This window comes from Chlorocebus sabaeus, chromosome 5 (assembly GCF_047675955.1).
Source record: "Chlorocebus sabaeus isolate Y175 chromosome 5, mChlSab1.0.hap1, whole genome shotgun sequence".
Classification (NCBI taxonomy): Eukaryota; Metazoa; Chordata; class Mammalia; order Primates; family Cercopithecidae; genus Chlorocebus; species Chlorocebus sabaeus.
The window spans coordinates 9,474,853-9,493,570 of NC_132908.1; the positions used below are offsets into that span (position 1 = coordinate 9,474,853).

The window sequence follows — 18,718 nt, forward strand, 5'->3', positions numbered from 1 at the left end:
GCCATGATGATGGTGGTGATGATGGTGGTAATGAGGATGATGGCATTGGTCATGATGATGATGATGATAATGACTGATGGTGATGATGATGGTGATGGTGATGATGATGATAATGATAATAATGATATCAGAGGTGTGTGAACCACAACAACTCTTTATCTTAAATAGGAGCCGGGTAAAATGAGGCTGAGACCTACGAGGCTGCATTCCCAAATGGCTTAAGGCATCCTAAGTCACAGGATGAGATAGAAGGTGGGCACAAGATATAGATCATAAAGACCTTGCTGATAAAACAGGTTGCAGTAAAGAAGCCAGCCAAAACCCACCAACACCAAGATGGCAAAGAGAGTGACCTCTGGTCATCCCCATTGCTACACTCCCACCAGCGCCATGACAGTTTACAAATGCCATGGCAACGTCAGGAAGTTACCCTACATGGTCTAAAAAAGGGACGCATGAATAATCCACCCCTTGTTTAGCATGTCATCAAGAAATAACCATAAAAATGGGCAACCAGCAGCCCTTGGGTCTGCTCTGTCTATGGAGTAGCCATTCTTTTATTCCTTCATTTTCTTAATAAACTTGCTTTGACTTTACTCCATGGACTCGCCCTGAATTCTTTCTTGCATGAGATCCAAGAACCCTCTCTTGAGGTCTACATCAGCACCCCTCTTCTGTAACAACGATGGTGATGGCTAACATTTATTGAACCACTTCTATGTTACAGGGTCTATGCTAAGCTATGCACTTGACATGTATTCTCCCATTTCATCTTCACACCAACCTTATTGGTAAATATTTCTGTATCCTTTCACAGATGAATAAACTGAGGCTAAAAAAGATCACTTCTTTCACAGAAGTATTTGTAAATGCAACAGATTTAGTTCAGATGTGCACTAAATTACTCCTTCCTAAAGGATTTACACATCTCAAGAGTTGAATTAGTCATCTTTGATAGATATCTTAGAGACTTAAATGTAACAACAGTCTTCCCTAATTGGTCCCCTTCCAGAGGAAGGTCCCTGAAGTAGAAGCTTTGCCCCTTACTAGCTAGGGGATTTGCCCTCTGAGATTGAATTTCCTCCTCTGTAAAGTGGGAATAAGCAACATTTAACCTCATAAGGTTACGAAGATTACACTGAGGAACATATGTAATGCATCCAGTATGATGATTGACATATCCAAGTCCCTAAATATGTTAGCTGTTTTATAATAGATGGTTCGAGAGTGACACCAATGGTGGGTGGGGCTAGAGTTAGAACTCACTTATTTGACAGATACCTATCACATTTAAAAGTTTCCTGCCGAATGAAATACATCTTAATATCAACCATTCATCTACACACGTATTTATTCATTCAACCCTTTATTGACCAATTACCTGTGATGTTCAGTGTTTTGTTTTAATGCTGGAAACAAGACTCCTGTTTGCTGAGTAGTTCACCCCCTGTAAGGGTGTTTATCCACCCCCGTGACAGGCAAAACATTTGGCCCCAATTCTTCAGTGTACTCTCAGTGTCCACACTTTTGCCATAAAACTTCAAAATCTGTCATATGAAAGGTAGAGTATACCCGCAATCCCTTGACCATGAACTTGGACACCTGACTTGCTTTGGACAGAAGGATATTAGCAGACATGAACATGACCAAGCAGTGGCTTGAAATGTGCCTGTGCAGCTAGGCATTCCTCTCTGTGCTTCTGTCATAGCCAGGAAAAGAGTTTCCCCAGGTAGCTGCTACCCTTTCAGCCTGAGACACAGCATAAACACGTGTGGAGCAGAGACCACACTGTTGAATCATGGGCTTGTGGTAGGAAGCAGAGGCACTATCCCCACCCCAGGCAGAGCTTTTCCACTCAACCTGTGCTACCATGAAATACTTATTGTTGTATGCCTCTAAGATCTCACAGCAAAAAGCTGAGCAACACAGCCACAAACCATTATTACACAACAGAGAACATGGCCAGTGATCTGACGAAGGTACGAATGCCCTAAGGGGAATTCAAAGACTCAGATGTTCTTATTTGGGAGTTAAATATAAAACACCTTTCGCATGCTTGATGGCACTGTGAGAATCTAGGATTTAATTCTGTGAATAGAAAGCAGATAAGAAGCCAGAAGTAATTGTGCACTTCATTCAAATTCACACCAACCCTACGCACTAGCTAACCTCTGCCTATTTTGATATTGCATTTCACCGTAGTGGTAACTAGATTTTTCTCTCCCACCTCTAGCCCAGCATAGCACATTCAGTAACCATCTCTGAATATAGCCTCCACCTATTAGAATGGTGCTTCTGCCCTCTGGCCTGAGTCTTTCTCTCCCCCTCATACTGAGCTCATTTTTGGTGTTAACCTGCTATCTGAGCTGACTTTGCTTTTTCCATGTCCTCAGTGTTATTAATGCAAAGGAAACCAACCTGCCAGTCCAAGCCATGGCCAGTCTCTAGAGGCCATGCCAGGAAACTCTGGGCTATAGTGAGATTACCAGCTATGAAGTAGAAAGGGCAGATAGGAGGAAATGCTTCTGGTGACACAGCTAGCCCAAGTGGCTGTTTAGTTCTATAAATGCCACAGTCTCATTAGGCTGTAACAGAGATTGAATTTCCTTCATTCCTCCACGGGAGAAGAACATGAGTTGCCAAGTTGGTACAACCTGACCCCACCCTGAGTCATGCCTGGTGAGCCTAGGAAAGAGTCTTTGACCTCAAAATGCATCAGGAATCTTTTCTCTGGAATGAAATTGCGACTGATTACAGCCTAGTTATGTAATTTTGTACAGCAGGGTCTCTCAACCACAGCCTACCAACATGTGCGGTTGGATAATTCTGTGTCTTGTGATGTAGGGGGCTGTCCTGAACCCTGTAAGGTATTTCCCTGCATCTTCTAGCCCTGGCCTCTACCCATGAAATCAGCAAGCAGATTCCCAGCTGTGATCACTGAATGTGTCCCCAGGCACTGCCAAATGTCACCTGGGGGACAAAATTGCCCTTTACCCTCTGAGAACCACGGCCCTAGAGATAAGGCCTATGAATTCCCACTTAAGGCACCAGGACTGCCCTGTCTCCTGTCTTTTTCTAAACCTATTTAACTCTTTCCTAAATCCCCCGAGAGAGACTGTATCCTTAGAATACTTTTGTTTGTTAAATTTAGTTATCTAGAATTGCTTTCCATTATAAGCAATCTAAAGAACCATGGTTTCATGTGACAGGAACTCAGTAAATATTTTTAGGGAGCAAACTCATCATGCAAAGATCTACTGGGAAGCCCAGGAACAAACAGAGCAAGTGCGAGGGTCTCAAGTCCCCCTAAAGAAAGGGGTCACCTGGGGTCTTACCATCACCCACAAACTGAAGCAAGGCCAGGTCGATCTGCCTCTTCCAAGGAGAGCCTTTCTGAAGGGCAATTCCATAACCGGTGGTGGCAAAGATGTACCCACTCCCGATGGTCACCAGCTTGCAGCCTTCATCCCTCCCGGCCTTGTAATTCAAGACCGCAGCATCATAGATGAAAGCATCCAGCTTCCTGAAATGACAAGAAACCAAGGGGTCAGAGGGATGGCCAGGTACCACCTCGGGGTCTGGCTCCTGAGGCCTGATCCTGAAAGCATCACACACTTTCTTTCATGCTGGTGATGATGACTCATGGCCTCTCCATCCCCTCGTCATAAAAGGATCTATTTTTAATGAGGAGATAAAAGCCAGAACCTTTTCTCTCCAACTTACAAGAGGCAGCTAAATAAAGACATGAAGGATCCATATACCCAAGTGAGTAAACAGTCGAGTTTGCTGGTTTGCTAAGTGTTTGTCCTTAACATTCCCAACAGTGGAGAACACTGGCCTATTTAGAAAGGTTTGCATCAGAACAAAATAAACCACTAAGGGGCAGAAGAATTTGATGGTAGTGTATGTGAAGGGGAAAGGAACTAAATAGGAATGATATTTTTTCCTCCCAAGAGAAATACGTGTGCTGCTTATTTATCATACAGAAATTATTGCAGAATGTTTAAAAATCCAAATAATACAGAAAAGTATTAAAAATCATTAAAATTAAAACTACCTATAATTCTATAACTCAGATGCAACCTTTGTTGTTAGTGAATAGCCTTCCAAACTTTTTAATGAGTATGCACAAACACGCATACACAGAGATTGGCAAACTTTTTTCTGTAAACACAAGATAATAAATAGTTGAGGCTTTGTGAGCCATACAGTCTCTGTTGCAGCTATTAAACTCTGCTGTTCTAGGGTGTTACGGGCTGCACTGTGTCCACCCCTAACATTCATACAGAAGTAGGATGAACCCCTAATCCACTGTGGCTGGCATCCTTATAAAAAGGAGAAATCTGAACACAGACATGCATACAGGGAGAACACCATATGAAGACTGGAGTTATGCTGCTGCAAGCCAAGAGCTACCAGAAGCCAGGAGAGAGGCCTGGAACAGATCCCTCCTTGGAGCCTTTGGTGGAAGCGTGGTCCTGCACATGCCCTGATCTTGGATATCTAGCCTCCAGAGCTGCGAGACAGTCGTTTCTGTTGTTTAAGCCACTCAGGTTGTATTCCTTTGTTATGGCTGCCCTTGGAAACCAAGACATAGCGCCAAAGCAGCCATAGAGAATGTGTAAATAAACGAACTTTGCTCTGTTCCAATAAAATGTTATTTAGGAAAACAGATGGGTCCATGGTCTGTAGTTTGCCAACCCTTGTTTTAATCCTGAAAATGTTATTATGCCACACAAACTATTTCACGAATTGCTTTCTTCTGTCATTCCATAGTGAATGTATTTCCACGTCAATAAACGTAGCACTTTTAAATTTTTTGATATATTTATTTTTATTGAGGTATAATGTATGTGCAATAAAATGCCTGATGAATTTTTACATACTTATATATCCTTGAAATCACCACGCAGTTCAAAATGTGGAATGTTATCATTTCCTTAGAAATCCTACGCACGCCCCAGAAAACAAGCATTAGGTAATCTCTCCAAGGGCACAATTGTGCCTAAATATTATTATTTTATTATTCAGATGGAGTCTCACTCTGTTGCCCAGGCTGGAGTGCAATGGTATGATCTCAGCTCACTGCCACCTCCACCTCCCGGATTCAAGTGATTCTCGTGCCTCAGCCTCCCACATAACTGGGATTACAGGTGCCTGCCACCACTCCTGGCTAATTTTTATAGTTTTAGTAGAGACAGGTTTCACCATGTTGGTCAGGCTGGCCTTGAACTCCTGGCCTCAAGTATCCACCCACCTTGGCTTCCCAAAGTGCTGGGATTACAGGCCCTAATAATGATTAGATCCCTATCAGTGGTCCTGGATATCGTTTCCAAATGTTAAAGTTATTTAACGAGGCTGAAATGATCACTGTGGAATGCAGGGATGAATGTCTCAACTCTAAAATGAGTAAGAAAACTAAATTGGAGATGACTCAATTTCATGACACTTTCTCAACCTTATTGCCTTTCTTTCTTTAACAAGAAAACATAAAACAGTGAAGCAAAAAAATAAAAATAAAAATGGCAAAGAGAGGATGTGAAATACTGCATCCTTTCAGAGATAGCTGCCGAAGGACTCCCTATGGGAACAAAACTATTTGGCAGGTTTACAGCCATGTTCTTCATTTTAATTTTTCTGTTTCTATAATGGTTTGAGGTGGCACAAAACTGTAGGACTTGTCTCATCCATAGAAACACTCTGAAGCTTTGATCTCAAGGTGGGGGAATCAGAGACTTGGTATTAAGTTCTGAGAGTATTTAAAGGGAATCAGATCAAGAAATAGCAGAAGAGAACTGGGCACTGATTGGCAACAGTGATGGTAACCTAGAACTGTCATTTGTAGCCTAGAGCAACCTAGAGCTTGGCTTGATGACAGCAAGTCAAGAGGAACAGCCAGCAATAGTGAGACCTATAGAAATATGGGATGGAGAGTTATACAAGGTCAAAAGGAATTTGTGTATCGTGGGAGTAAGGTGTGTAACAAGAACACTGGAGTAGTAGGTAAAAGGGACCTGAGTTCTAGTCTAGGCTAGGATGATGGTGCAACCTAAGGAAAGTCACTTTCTCCTTTTGGATTTCTGGTTTCTCCTCTGTGAGAGGAGGTGGTCATTGTGGTCTTGCTGAGACACTTGTTCAGCTGTGGCATTCTAAGATTCTGTGAGCCAATAGACATCTTCTGTGGCTATCCATAGGGAAATTGAAACTCTGGATAACACATGTATCCCGAGGACTTAGGGCCATGGAAGGTGTTGGTCTCTTGAAAAAGCTGAGATACTTGCAACGTCAATACTTCCCATATCCAAGTTGCCATGGAGATACAGAACCTTGGTTTTATTTAGACTTTCTAAGTCCCACCCAACACTCATCTCTCCATTCCTCAAAAAATAAACATAAACACACACACGTACACACAGGCACATTCAAACATTAAGGCCCTCTGTTGGAATTCATGGGGTGAAACCTTCTCCCATCCTGCTAAGCCACTGTGTACTGAGGTGCTGCTGGGCTGGAAATCTAACTATGTACCTAGCAACCACATGAGAGTTGTCCAGAAGCAGTTTAAGTTGGTATTTTATGGACAGGCATAGACATCTGCAAATCAGTAGCATATTTCATGACAGGTCTTTTTGAGCTGAGCAACAAACAGACATATGAGTACAAGGAATAAAGAAAGTTTTCTTTGGGAACGAAGTTTGTAAAAGCACAATGCTGAAAAGTCAGAGGCAGGACAGCTGCAAAAGATGTGGTTGACTCTGACCAATGCAATTACACATTGGCATGACTGGGGTGGGGTGGCCTGGTGGTCATGCTCTCAGAGGGGTCTGGCCATGGAGGGGCACAAATGGGCCAGCCCTCCATGGCCTGACTGTCATCTTAGGGCCATGTCAGAACCAAAGTAATGACAACACAGAAAGGAAACTGTAAGGCCACACGAACTGGTTTCTAGACTCTAGAAAGCTGGGGCCTACACACAATGGCTACAGATAGCTGCATGTTTAAAAACATCCTGGGGCATACACAGTCCCCTTTAAGGGAGATGGTCATTGTCTGAGACACCGTCTCACACCAGTCAGAATGGGCTATTATTAAAAAGTCAAAAAAATAACAGATGCTGGCAAGGTTATGAAGAAAGAGAAATGATTATACACTGTTGATGGGAGTGTAGATTAGTGAAACCATTGTGGAAAGCAGTGTGGTGATTCCTCAAAGACCTGTACTGGGTATATACCCAAAGGAATATAAATCATTCTATTATAAAGACACAGGCACACATATGTTCACTGCAGCACTATTCACAATAGCAAAGACACAGCATCAACCTAAATGCCCACCAGTGATAGACTGGATAAAGAAAATGTAGCACATACATACTATTGAATACTATGCAGCCATAAAAAGAACAAGATCACGTCCTTTGCAGAGACATGAATGGAGCTGCAGACCATTATCCTGAGCAAACTGATGCAGGAACAAACTATGAATTAAAATAATAGCAAATGGAATCACTAATAATCACTTTGAAAAAAAGAGATGGCCATTGTCTGCAAGGTGTTTTATAAAATACTTAGCATTTTACAGACATCATCCCACTGAGGCCTCACAACTATCCAGTAGCAAGATATGATTATTATTGTTGTTATTATTTTCCTATTCTGTCTATGAGCAGAAAAGTTTCAGAGAGGCTAAGGCAGCTTGGGGCTCCATGGTGATATTTCCGGACTTTATATTATAAAACCCTCTAGGACCACACTGTCCAATAGAACTTTCTGCAATGCTGGAAATGCTCTGACACGGTCTACTATGAATGTTGAGCACTTGAAATATGGTTAGTGCAACTGAGTTGTAGATTTCATTTAATTTCATTGATTTAGATTTTAACATAGGGGAATCCCACGTGCCTATGGACTATTGGCAGTGGATGGCACAGCCCTACATGTTCCGTGGCAAGCAAGGGGGAGGCTTAGGGAGCAGGACTCTGGGTCTCCCTTCTTGCTCTGACCCAAAAAGTCTACTTTTGATCTGTTTTCTATTGGAAAAAATAATTGTTCCTGTTGTTAGAAATAAAAATCCCCTAAATCTCTGAGATTCGTCATCAGGGACTTTGGGCAAAGCACCTGTATTTCTGAGGCTCAGTTTTCTCTATGAAAAATGGATCCAACTTGCTGGGCATGGTGACTCACACCTGTAGTCCCAGCACTTTGGGAGGCCGAGGTGGATGGATCACCTGAGGTCAGGAGTTTGAGACCAGCCTGACCAACATGGAGAAACCCCGTCTTTACTAAAAATACAAAAAAAAAAAAAAAAAAAAAAAAAAATAGTTGGGCGAGGTGGCACATGCCTGTAATCCCAGCTACTCAGGAGGCTGAGGCAGGAGAATAACTTGAACCTGGGAGGTGGAGGTTGCAGTGAGCCGAGATTGCGCCATTGCACTCCAGCCTGGGCAACAAAAGCAAAACTCCATCTCAAAAAAAAGAAAAATAAAAGGAAAGAAAAATAGAGCCAACATTATTTGCCCTTAAAGGGCTGTTGGGAATAAAGTGATATAAGTAAAGTATGTGTGCAATGCTCAGAACAAAACAAATGCTCAAAACACATAAATGCATTTGATCAAATTCAGATTTTATGGCAAAGGGGCTCACCAATTTTATGGATCCTATAGAAGAAATCCAGTTCTGCATACTTTATATGCATTATTATATTTTTTTGGTCCTTCTCCTTGTGCAGGGATGGGCATACTACTGCTTTCCCTATTATCAGATGGAGAAACTGAGGCATTGAGCATTAAAGTGACTCAGCACCATCACCCAGCCCATACATGTCAAACGTTGCATTGGAACCTACGCAGTCTGACACCAAAGGCAACTGACATAACCACTGTGACCAAGCCATGTTATCCATAAGACTTGTGGAGTAAGTGGAGGCAACTCTATTACTTAGGAAATTCAGATTGGGGATTTTAGCTATAAACAAGCCAAATGTTTTGAAAGAAGAGGCAAGGATGGGGCCAGAGCAGCCAGAATTTCAATAGTTGTGGTGGGTTGTTCCACTTCATCTGTCTCGTTCCTAACAGCCGCACAGTCATCTAAGGGGCTGGAGTTACCTTCATAGAAAACTCTTGCCCCTAACATAGTCTACTGCAGTCCATCAGAAGACATTTACGTGTAGGTGGCCATAGCTTCTTGTTGAAGATGGAGGGTAAGAAAGAGAAAAAAGGCCACCTGAAATAGAAACCCGCCATATTTCAAGTGCTTAGTTTCCATAGTAGACAGTGTCAGAGTATTGGTCCAATGTGGACCAACGGCATTTAGAGGGGTTGAGCTGCGACTGCTGGATGCAGAGTGATCTGTTAGGCTGCAGCCTGGTATTGGCAGCACTGGCTTGGAACACCATTGAGGGGCTGGTTCCTTAGAACCAAGAGCAGCCAACTGAAAGCCCAATTAAGAACACACAGCTAAGGGAACCCAGTTACTCTTCTCTGCTTGGTGCATGTTCTCTTCCTTTTTTCAAGAGGAAATTGTCTTTGTGCCACATTCTCAGTTCCTACCAGGTACCAGGGTTGTGTTTCTCCCACTGGGTAGCAGGAGGTTCAGAGGTCAGGTCTGAGAACTGTGGGATGTTGCCCATGATGAGGACAGAGATCCCATCTGACACACCTGGGTCCATGGCACCTTTCTGCCTCCACTCCCTATAGAAGATGTTGGAGAGGAGTGATCACTCTTCTCCAATGTCTGTGACAGACCAAAGACACCTTGGCTTTCCATCATGAGGGCTAGAGCAGTGCTGGAGCCCAAATGAATTCCACGCTATGCTGGCTGCATGACAGGCTCACCCCCTGCCAGGCGTCTTAGTGGCTGTGCGGGTGCCATTACCTTCTCCATCACCGGCAGTTCCTCAAGGAGCACAGATGATTAGAAATGACAGTAATTCAGAATGAGAGGGGGAAATAAGACCTCCTCTCTGTAAATTAGCAAAGAAGCAAGGTAAGGAGGGATGTCACATGTGCCCCATGCTACTTTAACCTAGTGGTTTCCTGCCAGACTTACTGACAGCCCTCAAGAGCTGCTACAGCTTTCACAAGTGTGTAGATCTGACCCCATTCCTTCAGTCTGTGAGTCTCTCTTATACATGCACAATGGCCTTGAAAGTCCAATCCTAGCCCCAAGACTGCTTGTTGGCAAATCTAATTGTCCCTACACCGGGGAGGACCATACCCCACAGTCGAAGCATGGACACGTTAGGGATGGGAATTTGTATTGTCAAGTGACTTGACATTTCCTAATCAAAAGTTTCCGGTTTTAGCTCATCATCTTCTTATGCATGTTTGCAGATGCTCTCTGGGGGTCTCAGCACATTTAAAGGCTAATTATATAGTTAAAGTTAATTATTCATTCATTAACATTCAAGAAGCCTTTAACAAGACACTGCTTGTCTTGATGAATTAATGAAACCAGCGTGTGCGTGTGTGTGTGTGTGTGTGTGTGTGTGTGTATGTTACTGAAAATTAAAACATCTCTTTGATGATAACTGAATGTATTTCTTTCAGGTCAAACCAAACACTTGCCAGGAAGAGAAACACATTAACACGTGAGGTCAGTTGGCATGTTTGGGCAACTGTGGAACAGGGAACACAATTCAGATTTACCTTCACCAGCTCCATGAGTGAAGCCCGGTCATGGGACCTCTCTGAGCTTCAGTTTTCTCATCTGCAAGACGGGAAATAATACCTTATTACAGGACTGGCTGTTGGATGGATTACAATGGAAGTGAAGGTGTTTTGTTTGTAATTGCAGATGCCGATGGGATTTAGGAGATTGTCTGGCAGTGGTGGTATCACTATGCAGAGAAGCAGTGGAGGTGTGGAACACCACCAGGTACCCATCAGGGAAGGGCATTCATGATGCCCAGAAATGGTACCACTGGGGCATGACAACCTTTGAAATTGTTTACTTGGGCAAGAGACACTCAACCTATACATAGACTATCTGCCATCAGCACAGGATGGCCTAGAACTGGCTTTGGGAAAATGGCCTAGAATCACATTTTGATTCTGGGTTTGTGAATGCAAACTCTAAAGTCAGAGTTATACCAACATGGATGAATTTTCACAAAGGAAGCATTTTTCAAAGCAAACTCCATTAAGCTAATTTAATTCCTCGATCGATGTCTTGCATAGCATAGTTAAATCGTTTCCAATTTTTTTGGAAACATTTTTACTGGGGTCAATTCTTTTGTGTTTAAATTTTATAAATATTTGCTTCATCAATCAGCATTTGGACCACAACAAATTTTACTAATTTATAACTTCTGACATTTTGAGTTCCCTTTTGTGGTTATTATTCTCACTAAGTCCAATTCTCCTGGGTCAAAATTGTACAGAGAACCAAAATTAGCTGAGAAGATTTGAGTCATCTATGGATTTTTAGTCAATACCAAATTTCACCCTATGTGCTTTCAGCTCTTGTCAGTTTACTTTGTGTGGGTTATTTCTACCAATAATATTCACTGTGAATTGGGCAAAAAAGATGGATGGTTAATATTTATTTTTTAGCTGAGAATAAATCCTGAGCGATTTTATAAGACAGAGGTGGTAAGAAGCAGAGAAGAGGAGAGGACAAAAGAGAGGAAGAGAACTAGGCAAGAGGAAGAGATCCAGATGGAAGGAGGTACCAAGCAAAACAGGAAGACAGAGACAGAAAGAGAGAAAGAAGAAAAGATGAGAAAGAGAAAGTGAGAAAGAGAAACAGAGGAGAAAGAGATAGTAGTGAGGTACAGAGAGGGAGAGAATAAAAAGTGAGATATATTAATTGCAAGAAACTAAGAAAAAAAAGGAGGGAAAGAAACAAAGAGAAAGAGGATAGAAGAAGGTGATGAGGAGGGAGTGAGAAGGACAGTGATATAGTTTGGCTGTGTCCCCACCCAAATCTCATCTTGAATTGTAGCTCTCATAATTCCCACCTGTTGTGGGAGGGACCTGGTGGGTGATAAGTGAATCATGGGGGCAGTTTCCCCCATACAGTTCTTGTGGGAGAGAATAAATCTCATGAGATACGATTGTTTTAGAAGAGTTTTCCCCTCTTACTTGGTTCTCATTCTCTCTTGCCTGCCACCATGTAAGACATGCCTTTCACCTTCCATCATGATTGTGAGGCCTCCCTAGCCACATGGAACTGTGAGTCCATTAAACCTCTTTTTCCTTATAAATTACCCAGTCTCGGGTATGTCTTTATCAGCAGTGTGAAAATGGGCTAATAGAGAGGGAGGGGGAGAGAGAGAGGGAGAGGGGGAGAAAGAAAGAGGGAGGGTGGGGATAGAGAGAGACAGACAGAGAGAGAGACAGAAAGAATACCCAAGAGATGGAATGTACCCACTTTGTCTATTGACTGCTAATTTCAAAGAGAGGGAAGGACTGAAATGCTTGAGCAAATCCATCTAGCTGTAAGTACTTTGTTTCTGTTAAATTTAATGTTGGACCCAAACTGACTATGCCCAAGGAGTTGACAGAGTATGTAATCCAATCTCTTCATTTTTCAGATGAGGCCACTGAGGCCCAGAGATCTCTGCTTAATGTTTCCAGACCGGTCTGTCACTCACCAAAGCAGTGCGCCTTCAAGACACCATTGCCGGGCTCCTCCAGTGCAAGGCCTCCGCTGGGACGCAGGGTCAGAGAACTGGCTCTGCACACTTTGTGGAAAGTTGGGCAAGTCTAAATATTTCTCTAAGCCTTGATTTCCCCATCTGACAGGAAGGAAAACATAATCTGTCTCCTATGTTGGTGCACTGGCTGAATGAAGTCACAGTCATAAATTTGGTGAATTGCAAAGCACTATGCAATACTGTATTTTCTTCACCACAACTCACGCTCTGACATTGGCACAGTATTGGTTCTTTCTGGAATGTTACTCTTTATGGAGCTTCTTACAGTGGACTTTTCAATGGTTGGGATCAGAGCTAACCATTCTGCTGCCGATTTCATGAAGCATAGCATTTTTATAATATTAGAAAGATGGCTCAAAAAGGTTTCCTTTGTTCAGACTTTTCTTGAACATTTACTATGTGCTGGACTCTTTGCCTGAATATCTCATTTAATCTTTGCAATGCACTTCTAAGGGAAGGCAGCACAATTAGTATAATTTTATAAGAGCGGAAAACTGGAGTTTAAGATGTTAATTAATTTGTCCAAGGTCCTAACACTGGATGTTACTGGAGTGAGAATTAGAATCCAGGATGCTTAGCCTTTAAGCACCCCATCATACTGTTAATAGCGATGATACCGCAGAACTTGTCACACAGAGAGGACTGAAAGACAGGGACTCTCAGGGGCCAGAAAACATGAGAGTGAAAGAGAGATTATGAAAAACATCGAGATTTGTGAAAATGCTATTATGTGTTAGATAGAGTGCAGGGTACTTTCCATAAGTCAACTTAGTTATTTCTCAGAGGAATTCCAGGAAGTGGGATTTTACACATGTGGGAATTAGGCTCAGGGAAGTTATTTAATTCGCCAAAGGTCACACAGCTGGTATTAGAGACAGAATGTTAAAGTAGGCATTTTTTACTCCAAAATCCACTCAGAAAATATAAAAATAAGCAAATCAAATAAATTGACTATATAAGTTTGAAGGCTTTCAGAAAATATAAATACTTACACCAAGAAATTCTATGTCCTGGTTTCATTCCTAGAAAACCACTTGTAGGGGTACACCGAGGAATCCCCAATGATCCTTAACATAGTCATATGACTGATAGCCCTCATCCCATCCCCCAAAAAAATCTAGTAAGAAGAAAATGCTTAAAAAAACCTCTGATGCATGCATATCATAGAATTCTTTCCAGCAGTCAAAGAGAATGAAGGCAAAAAATGGAAAGCTTTCCAAAATATATCGTTCACTGAAAACCAAACTGCGACATACTGCATAGAGTTTGATAGCATTCCACAGAATAAAATTGTATTCTTATGTGCAGACATATTAATATATGCAAATGCAGACTGGGCACAGTGGCTCATCCCTGTAATCCCAGCACTTTGGGAGGCCGAAGTGGGTGGACTACTAAAGGTCAGGAGTTTGAGATCAGCCTGGGCAACATGGTGAAACCCCATCTCTACTAAAAATACAAGAATCAGCTGGGCGTCATGGCGCACCCCTGTAGTCCCAGCTACTCAGGAGGCTGAGGCAGGAGAATCACTTCAACCTGGAAGGCGGGGAGGTTGCAGTGAGCCAAGATCATACCACTGCACTCCAGCCTGGGCAACAGAGCAAGACTCTGTCACACAAAAACAAAAACACATACAAATGCATATAATAAAAGTCTGGGAGAAATGGAACGTACAGCAAACAGACAACAGTTTGGCATTGAGATGCCAAGCCAAAGGAATGATTCCTTATCCATATTTTCATTTTTTTACAATGAGGATCTATTTTTTAATGAGAAGCAATATAGCAAAATGGTTAAGGGCATAACTCCTAGAGCCAGTTCAAATCCCAGCTCTGAAGCTTACCAGCACTGTGCCTGCGTCATGACTTAACCTGTCTATATAGTGGAGATGCCAGGCATGCCAACCTCATGGAGGAGCTGTGAAGATTAAACGAAGAGTTATAGGTAATGCACTCATAAAAGCTCCTGGAGCCAGGCCAGTAATCCCAACACTTTGGGAGGCTGATGAGGGTGGATCCCCTGAGGTCGGGAGTTTGAGACCAGTCTGGCCAAGATGGTGAAACCCTATCTCTACTAAAAATACAAAAATTAGCTGGGTATGGTGGCACACACCTGTAATCTCAGCTACTCTGGAGGCTGAGGCAGGAGAATTGCTTGATCCTGGGAGGTGGAGGTTGCAGTGGGCCAAGATCGTGCTGTTGCACTCCACCCTGGGTGAAGGAGCCAGACTCTGTCTCAAAAAGAAAAATACCTCCTGGCATGGAATGATGGCTACCTAAACAACCAAGACCAGGAGGCAGGGGATAGGGATGGTACGAGAAATCGGCCAGCACAATTACCACGTGATGGTGGGAGTTCACAAGCAAGACTCCACTTTGCATACCTCTCTGCTGTGCATCCCTGTGGAATACAACACCACTCCTCACAGCATACCCAGATAAAGTACTGGACAGCATCGCCTCTTCCCCGGTCCGCAAGACAACTGAGGACAGCCTCCTCTGTCAGTGCTGATGTCAGACACCTATCAGGAGGTGATGATGGGAAAACCACACTACAGCCTAGGTGAGTATACCTCCAAATTCATGTCCACCTGGGACGTCAGAGTATGCCCTTATTTGAAAATCATGTATTTGCAGATATAATTATTTAGGGATCTTGAGATAAAGTCATCCTGGATTTAGGGTGGGTCCTAACTCCAACGGCTGGAGTCCTTAGAAGAGGAGACATACTGAGGGAAGAAGGTTACCTGCAGATGGAGGCAGAGATTGGAGTGATGCAGCCACAAGCCAAGAGATACCTGGAGGCACCAGAAACTGGAGGAGGCAAGGAATGACCCTCACTTAGAGCCTTCAGAGGGAGCAAGGTCCTGCTGACACCTTGATTTTGGACTTCTGGGCCCCAGAACTGAGATAATAAAATTCTGTTGTTGTAACCCACCACGCTTGTGGTCATTTGTTATGGCCACTCTAGGAAACTACTTCACTGGGGACACCTGAAGGTGCAGTGCCTGAGTTCCTATCACTCCTCCACCTGCATTTCTCTACAGGAGGAAGGAGGCAGGGCTTGCTTTGGGAGAGGCGGCTGTCTGGGGTTGGCCCCGGGCACTTTCCATGGGGTGTAAACAGTGTCTTCTAACCTGTGCTAGAGGCTTTCGGTGGCCTGAGTGAGCCAGTACCAGGAAAACTCACTTCTCCCTGCAGCAAGAGAACACACAGGGCTGATACATTAACACCATGACCTTTTTAGCACCTGGGTCAGTGGAGATGTGTTTATAATTTTACGGTGGGGAGAAAGGAAGCTGAGCTATTCCAAATCTGCGATGCTTCATGGGCAAGAGCAACTTCCCAGCTCCTAACCCCACGACCTTGTAACAGATAGGTACAACCCTTGCCAAGCTGTTCCCTTCTCAGGACAGGCAGGGGTTAGCACAACATCACAGGTCAGAAAAGATGTTGGGTCTTCAACTGAATGCTGCCACTACTACTCACTAGATGTTAACCTTCGGATGAGCTCTGGCTTCTGCCTGAACTTCAGTGTCCTCCTCTATAAATGGAGAAAATGACTGTCTGGCAGAGTTGAATCCAGAGGAAATGAGATCACATGTTTGAAGTTCCCATGTGAGTTCAGCAAGCAATAACAAGAGGTGGGCCAGGTGTGTGGGGGCTCACACCTGTAATTCCAGCACTTTGGGAGGCTGAGGCAGGCGGATCACTTGAGGTCAGGAGTTCGACACCAGCCTGGTACAACATGGCAAAACCCTGTCTCTACTAAAAGTACAAAAATTAGCCAGGCCTGGTGGCGCACATCTGTGGTCCCAGTATTCGGGATGCTGAGGCACAAGAATCACTGGAACCCAGCAGGCGGAGGTTGCAGTGAGCTGAGATCTCGTGACTGCACTCCAGCCCCGGTGAAACTCTGTCTCAAACAGACAAACAAAAACAAACAAGAGGTGATCCCTAAGGATATAGAACCTGCCACGGAGTTCTTGCTTCTTCACAGTTCTTCCCCAAGAGGAATTTTCTGACCATGTGCTTCCTGTGGCTTGGCTGGAATAGAAGAAATTCATTTCCTCCACCCTCTAGCTCCATGCATTCATTTATTTTCCTCATCTCAATGGAAGAAGAAACATTAACCCTTTTGAAACAGTAGTAAAGATTTTAAAGAAAAAAAGAGATCTTTTGAAGTAAAAATATGAACAAAATTGGTACTAGGTTTTGTATAATGGTGGGCAATTAGAAACGGCCTTAATTGTGGAATATTATGAGAACAGTCATATTTTTTATTTTGTTTACATTGGGACTCAAAGCATGGGCTCTGCAGTAAGATTGATCCCAGACACGCTGCTTAATCTCTCAATGCCTGTTACCTCAAAGGTGGATGAAAATCATGATAGTCACCGTCATATAGGGTTGTCATGATGTTTAAGTTACATAATGGAGGCAAAGCATTTAAAACAGTACCTGGCACTTAGGTAAGCTCCCAATAAATGGTACCTGTTGGTTAGAAATACCTCACTTGGGCCGGGCGTGGTAACTCATGCCTGCAATCCCAGCACTTTGGGAGGCTGAGGTGGGAGGATCACCTGAGGCCAGGAGTTCAAGACTAGCCTGGCCAACATGGCGAAACCCCATCTCTCCTAAAAATACAAAAATTAACTGGGTGTGGTGGTGTACCCCTGTAATCCCACTACTTGGGAGGCTGTGGCATGAGAATCACTTAAACCTGGGAGATGGAGATTGCACTGAGCTGAGGTAGTACCACTGCACTCCAGCCTGGGCAACAGAGCAAGACTCTGTCTCAAACAAAAACAAAAAAGAAAGAAAAAAGAAATAAACAATAAAAATAAAAACAAACAATAAAAAAAAATAAAAAACAAAGAATTGCTTTGTGTCCAAAGCAATTCAGGTAGCTCACATTCACTGTAATAGAATAAGGTTTACACATACGGATAAAGCAATTGGAGTTAAGTGAATTCAGAAGTGGAATAGTAGCTCGGCCTTAGGGAAAGTCAGTAAACAGATACTCAGGCCACAGGCTCCACAATTATGAAAAAAGAATCATGCATTAAGCTCTGAATTGTGCGGTAGTCCAAACAAAAAGAAAACTGTAAGTTGTTACAAGAATTGTGTTGTTCACAAGATCAAAGCATGCCTCAAACAGAACAAAGCAACGCTCTTCATTGTACAGAAGTGTGAGGGATGCCACAGGACAACATTCTCCACAAGCTGTCCTGTAATAACCATATCAGCAACCTTTTCAAAAATAACTATTTCTTGTAATACCTTTCAGTGCTAGTTAAGGCATGGTGAAAACACAAAGCAGTAAAAGCTAAATTAATTAATATTCCTCTAGCTCAATGAAACTATCACCTGGTCCTTAAATGTGGAAACTAAACAACAGAACTGTCCACTTTGATTGCGAAAAGCAAAACAAATTTGCATATGCACTGATTCAACTTGTATGAATTGTATACACGCATTGACAATACAAGAATGAAATGCAGGAAAAACTACAGAAGTATAGTCAGAAGAAACTTTTTTCTAGCTATTGCAAGTAATACTGTGTTGCTGAAAATTTGTTAAATGTGAAAGAATGTGAAGTCCATCATCCCAATCACCTAGCAGCATCTCTGATAACATTTTGATATATTTCTTTTTAGTCTTTTTACCTTTTTTCCATCTCTGAGTTTAAAGAATTATGATCTCACTTTATTTAACTCCCCCCCAACAATTTTTTCTACTTTAAAAAAGGTTTTATAGGTGGCCTTGAAAATCCTTTAACGTAGTTTTAATAGAGCTTACCAAGAAATAATTCCAAGTACCAAAACAAAACAAAACAAAACAAACAAACAAAAAAAAACAGATGTCTGTGTTTATTTGAGTTTTTATTAAGGAAAAAACTTCTTAACTCTATGATGTGGAAGCAATTTTTTTTGAGCTTTGTTTGCAGTGTGGGGGTAGATCTCGGAAACCAGGTCATTGTCGATCTGATTTTCTCTGGAGATGATGCTATCCCATTTAGAACAGCTCACTGAACCCTGATGTCTATGGTCGCTTTCGAA

The 18,718-nt window shown here is 42.7% G+C and overlaps 1 protein-coding gene across 2 annotated transcripts in view; it reads right to left on the reverse strand.

Moving 5' to 3' along the window:
- The window catches only part of GRIN2A (glutamate ionotropic receptor NMDA type subunit 2A), a 426,336-nt gene that overhangs the window by 37,517 nt on the left and 370,101 nt on the right, over positions 1-18,718 (reverse strand). For both annotated transcript variants that reach the window (XM_007985424.3, XM_007985396.3), the window contains exon 12: positions 3,336-3,523. In XM_007985424.3, coding sequence (XP_007983615.1) covers positions 3,336-3,523 — 188 coding nt within the window. The remainder of the gene's footprint in view (positions 1-3,335; positions 3,524-18,718) is intronic.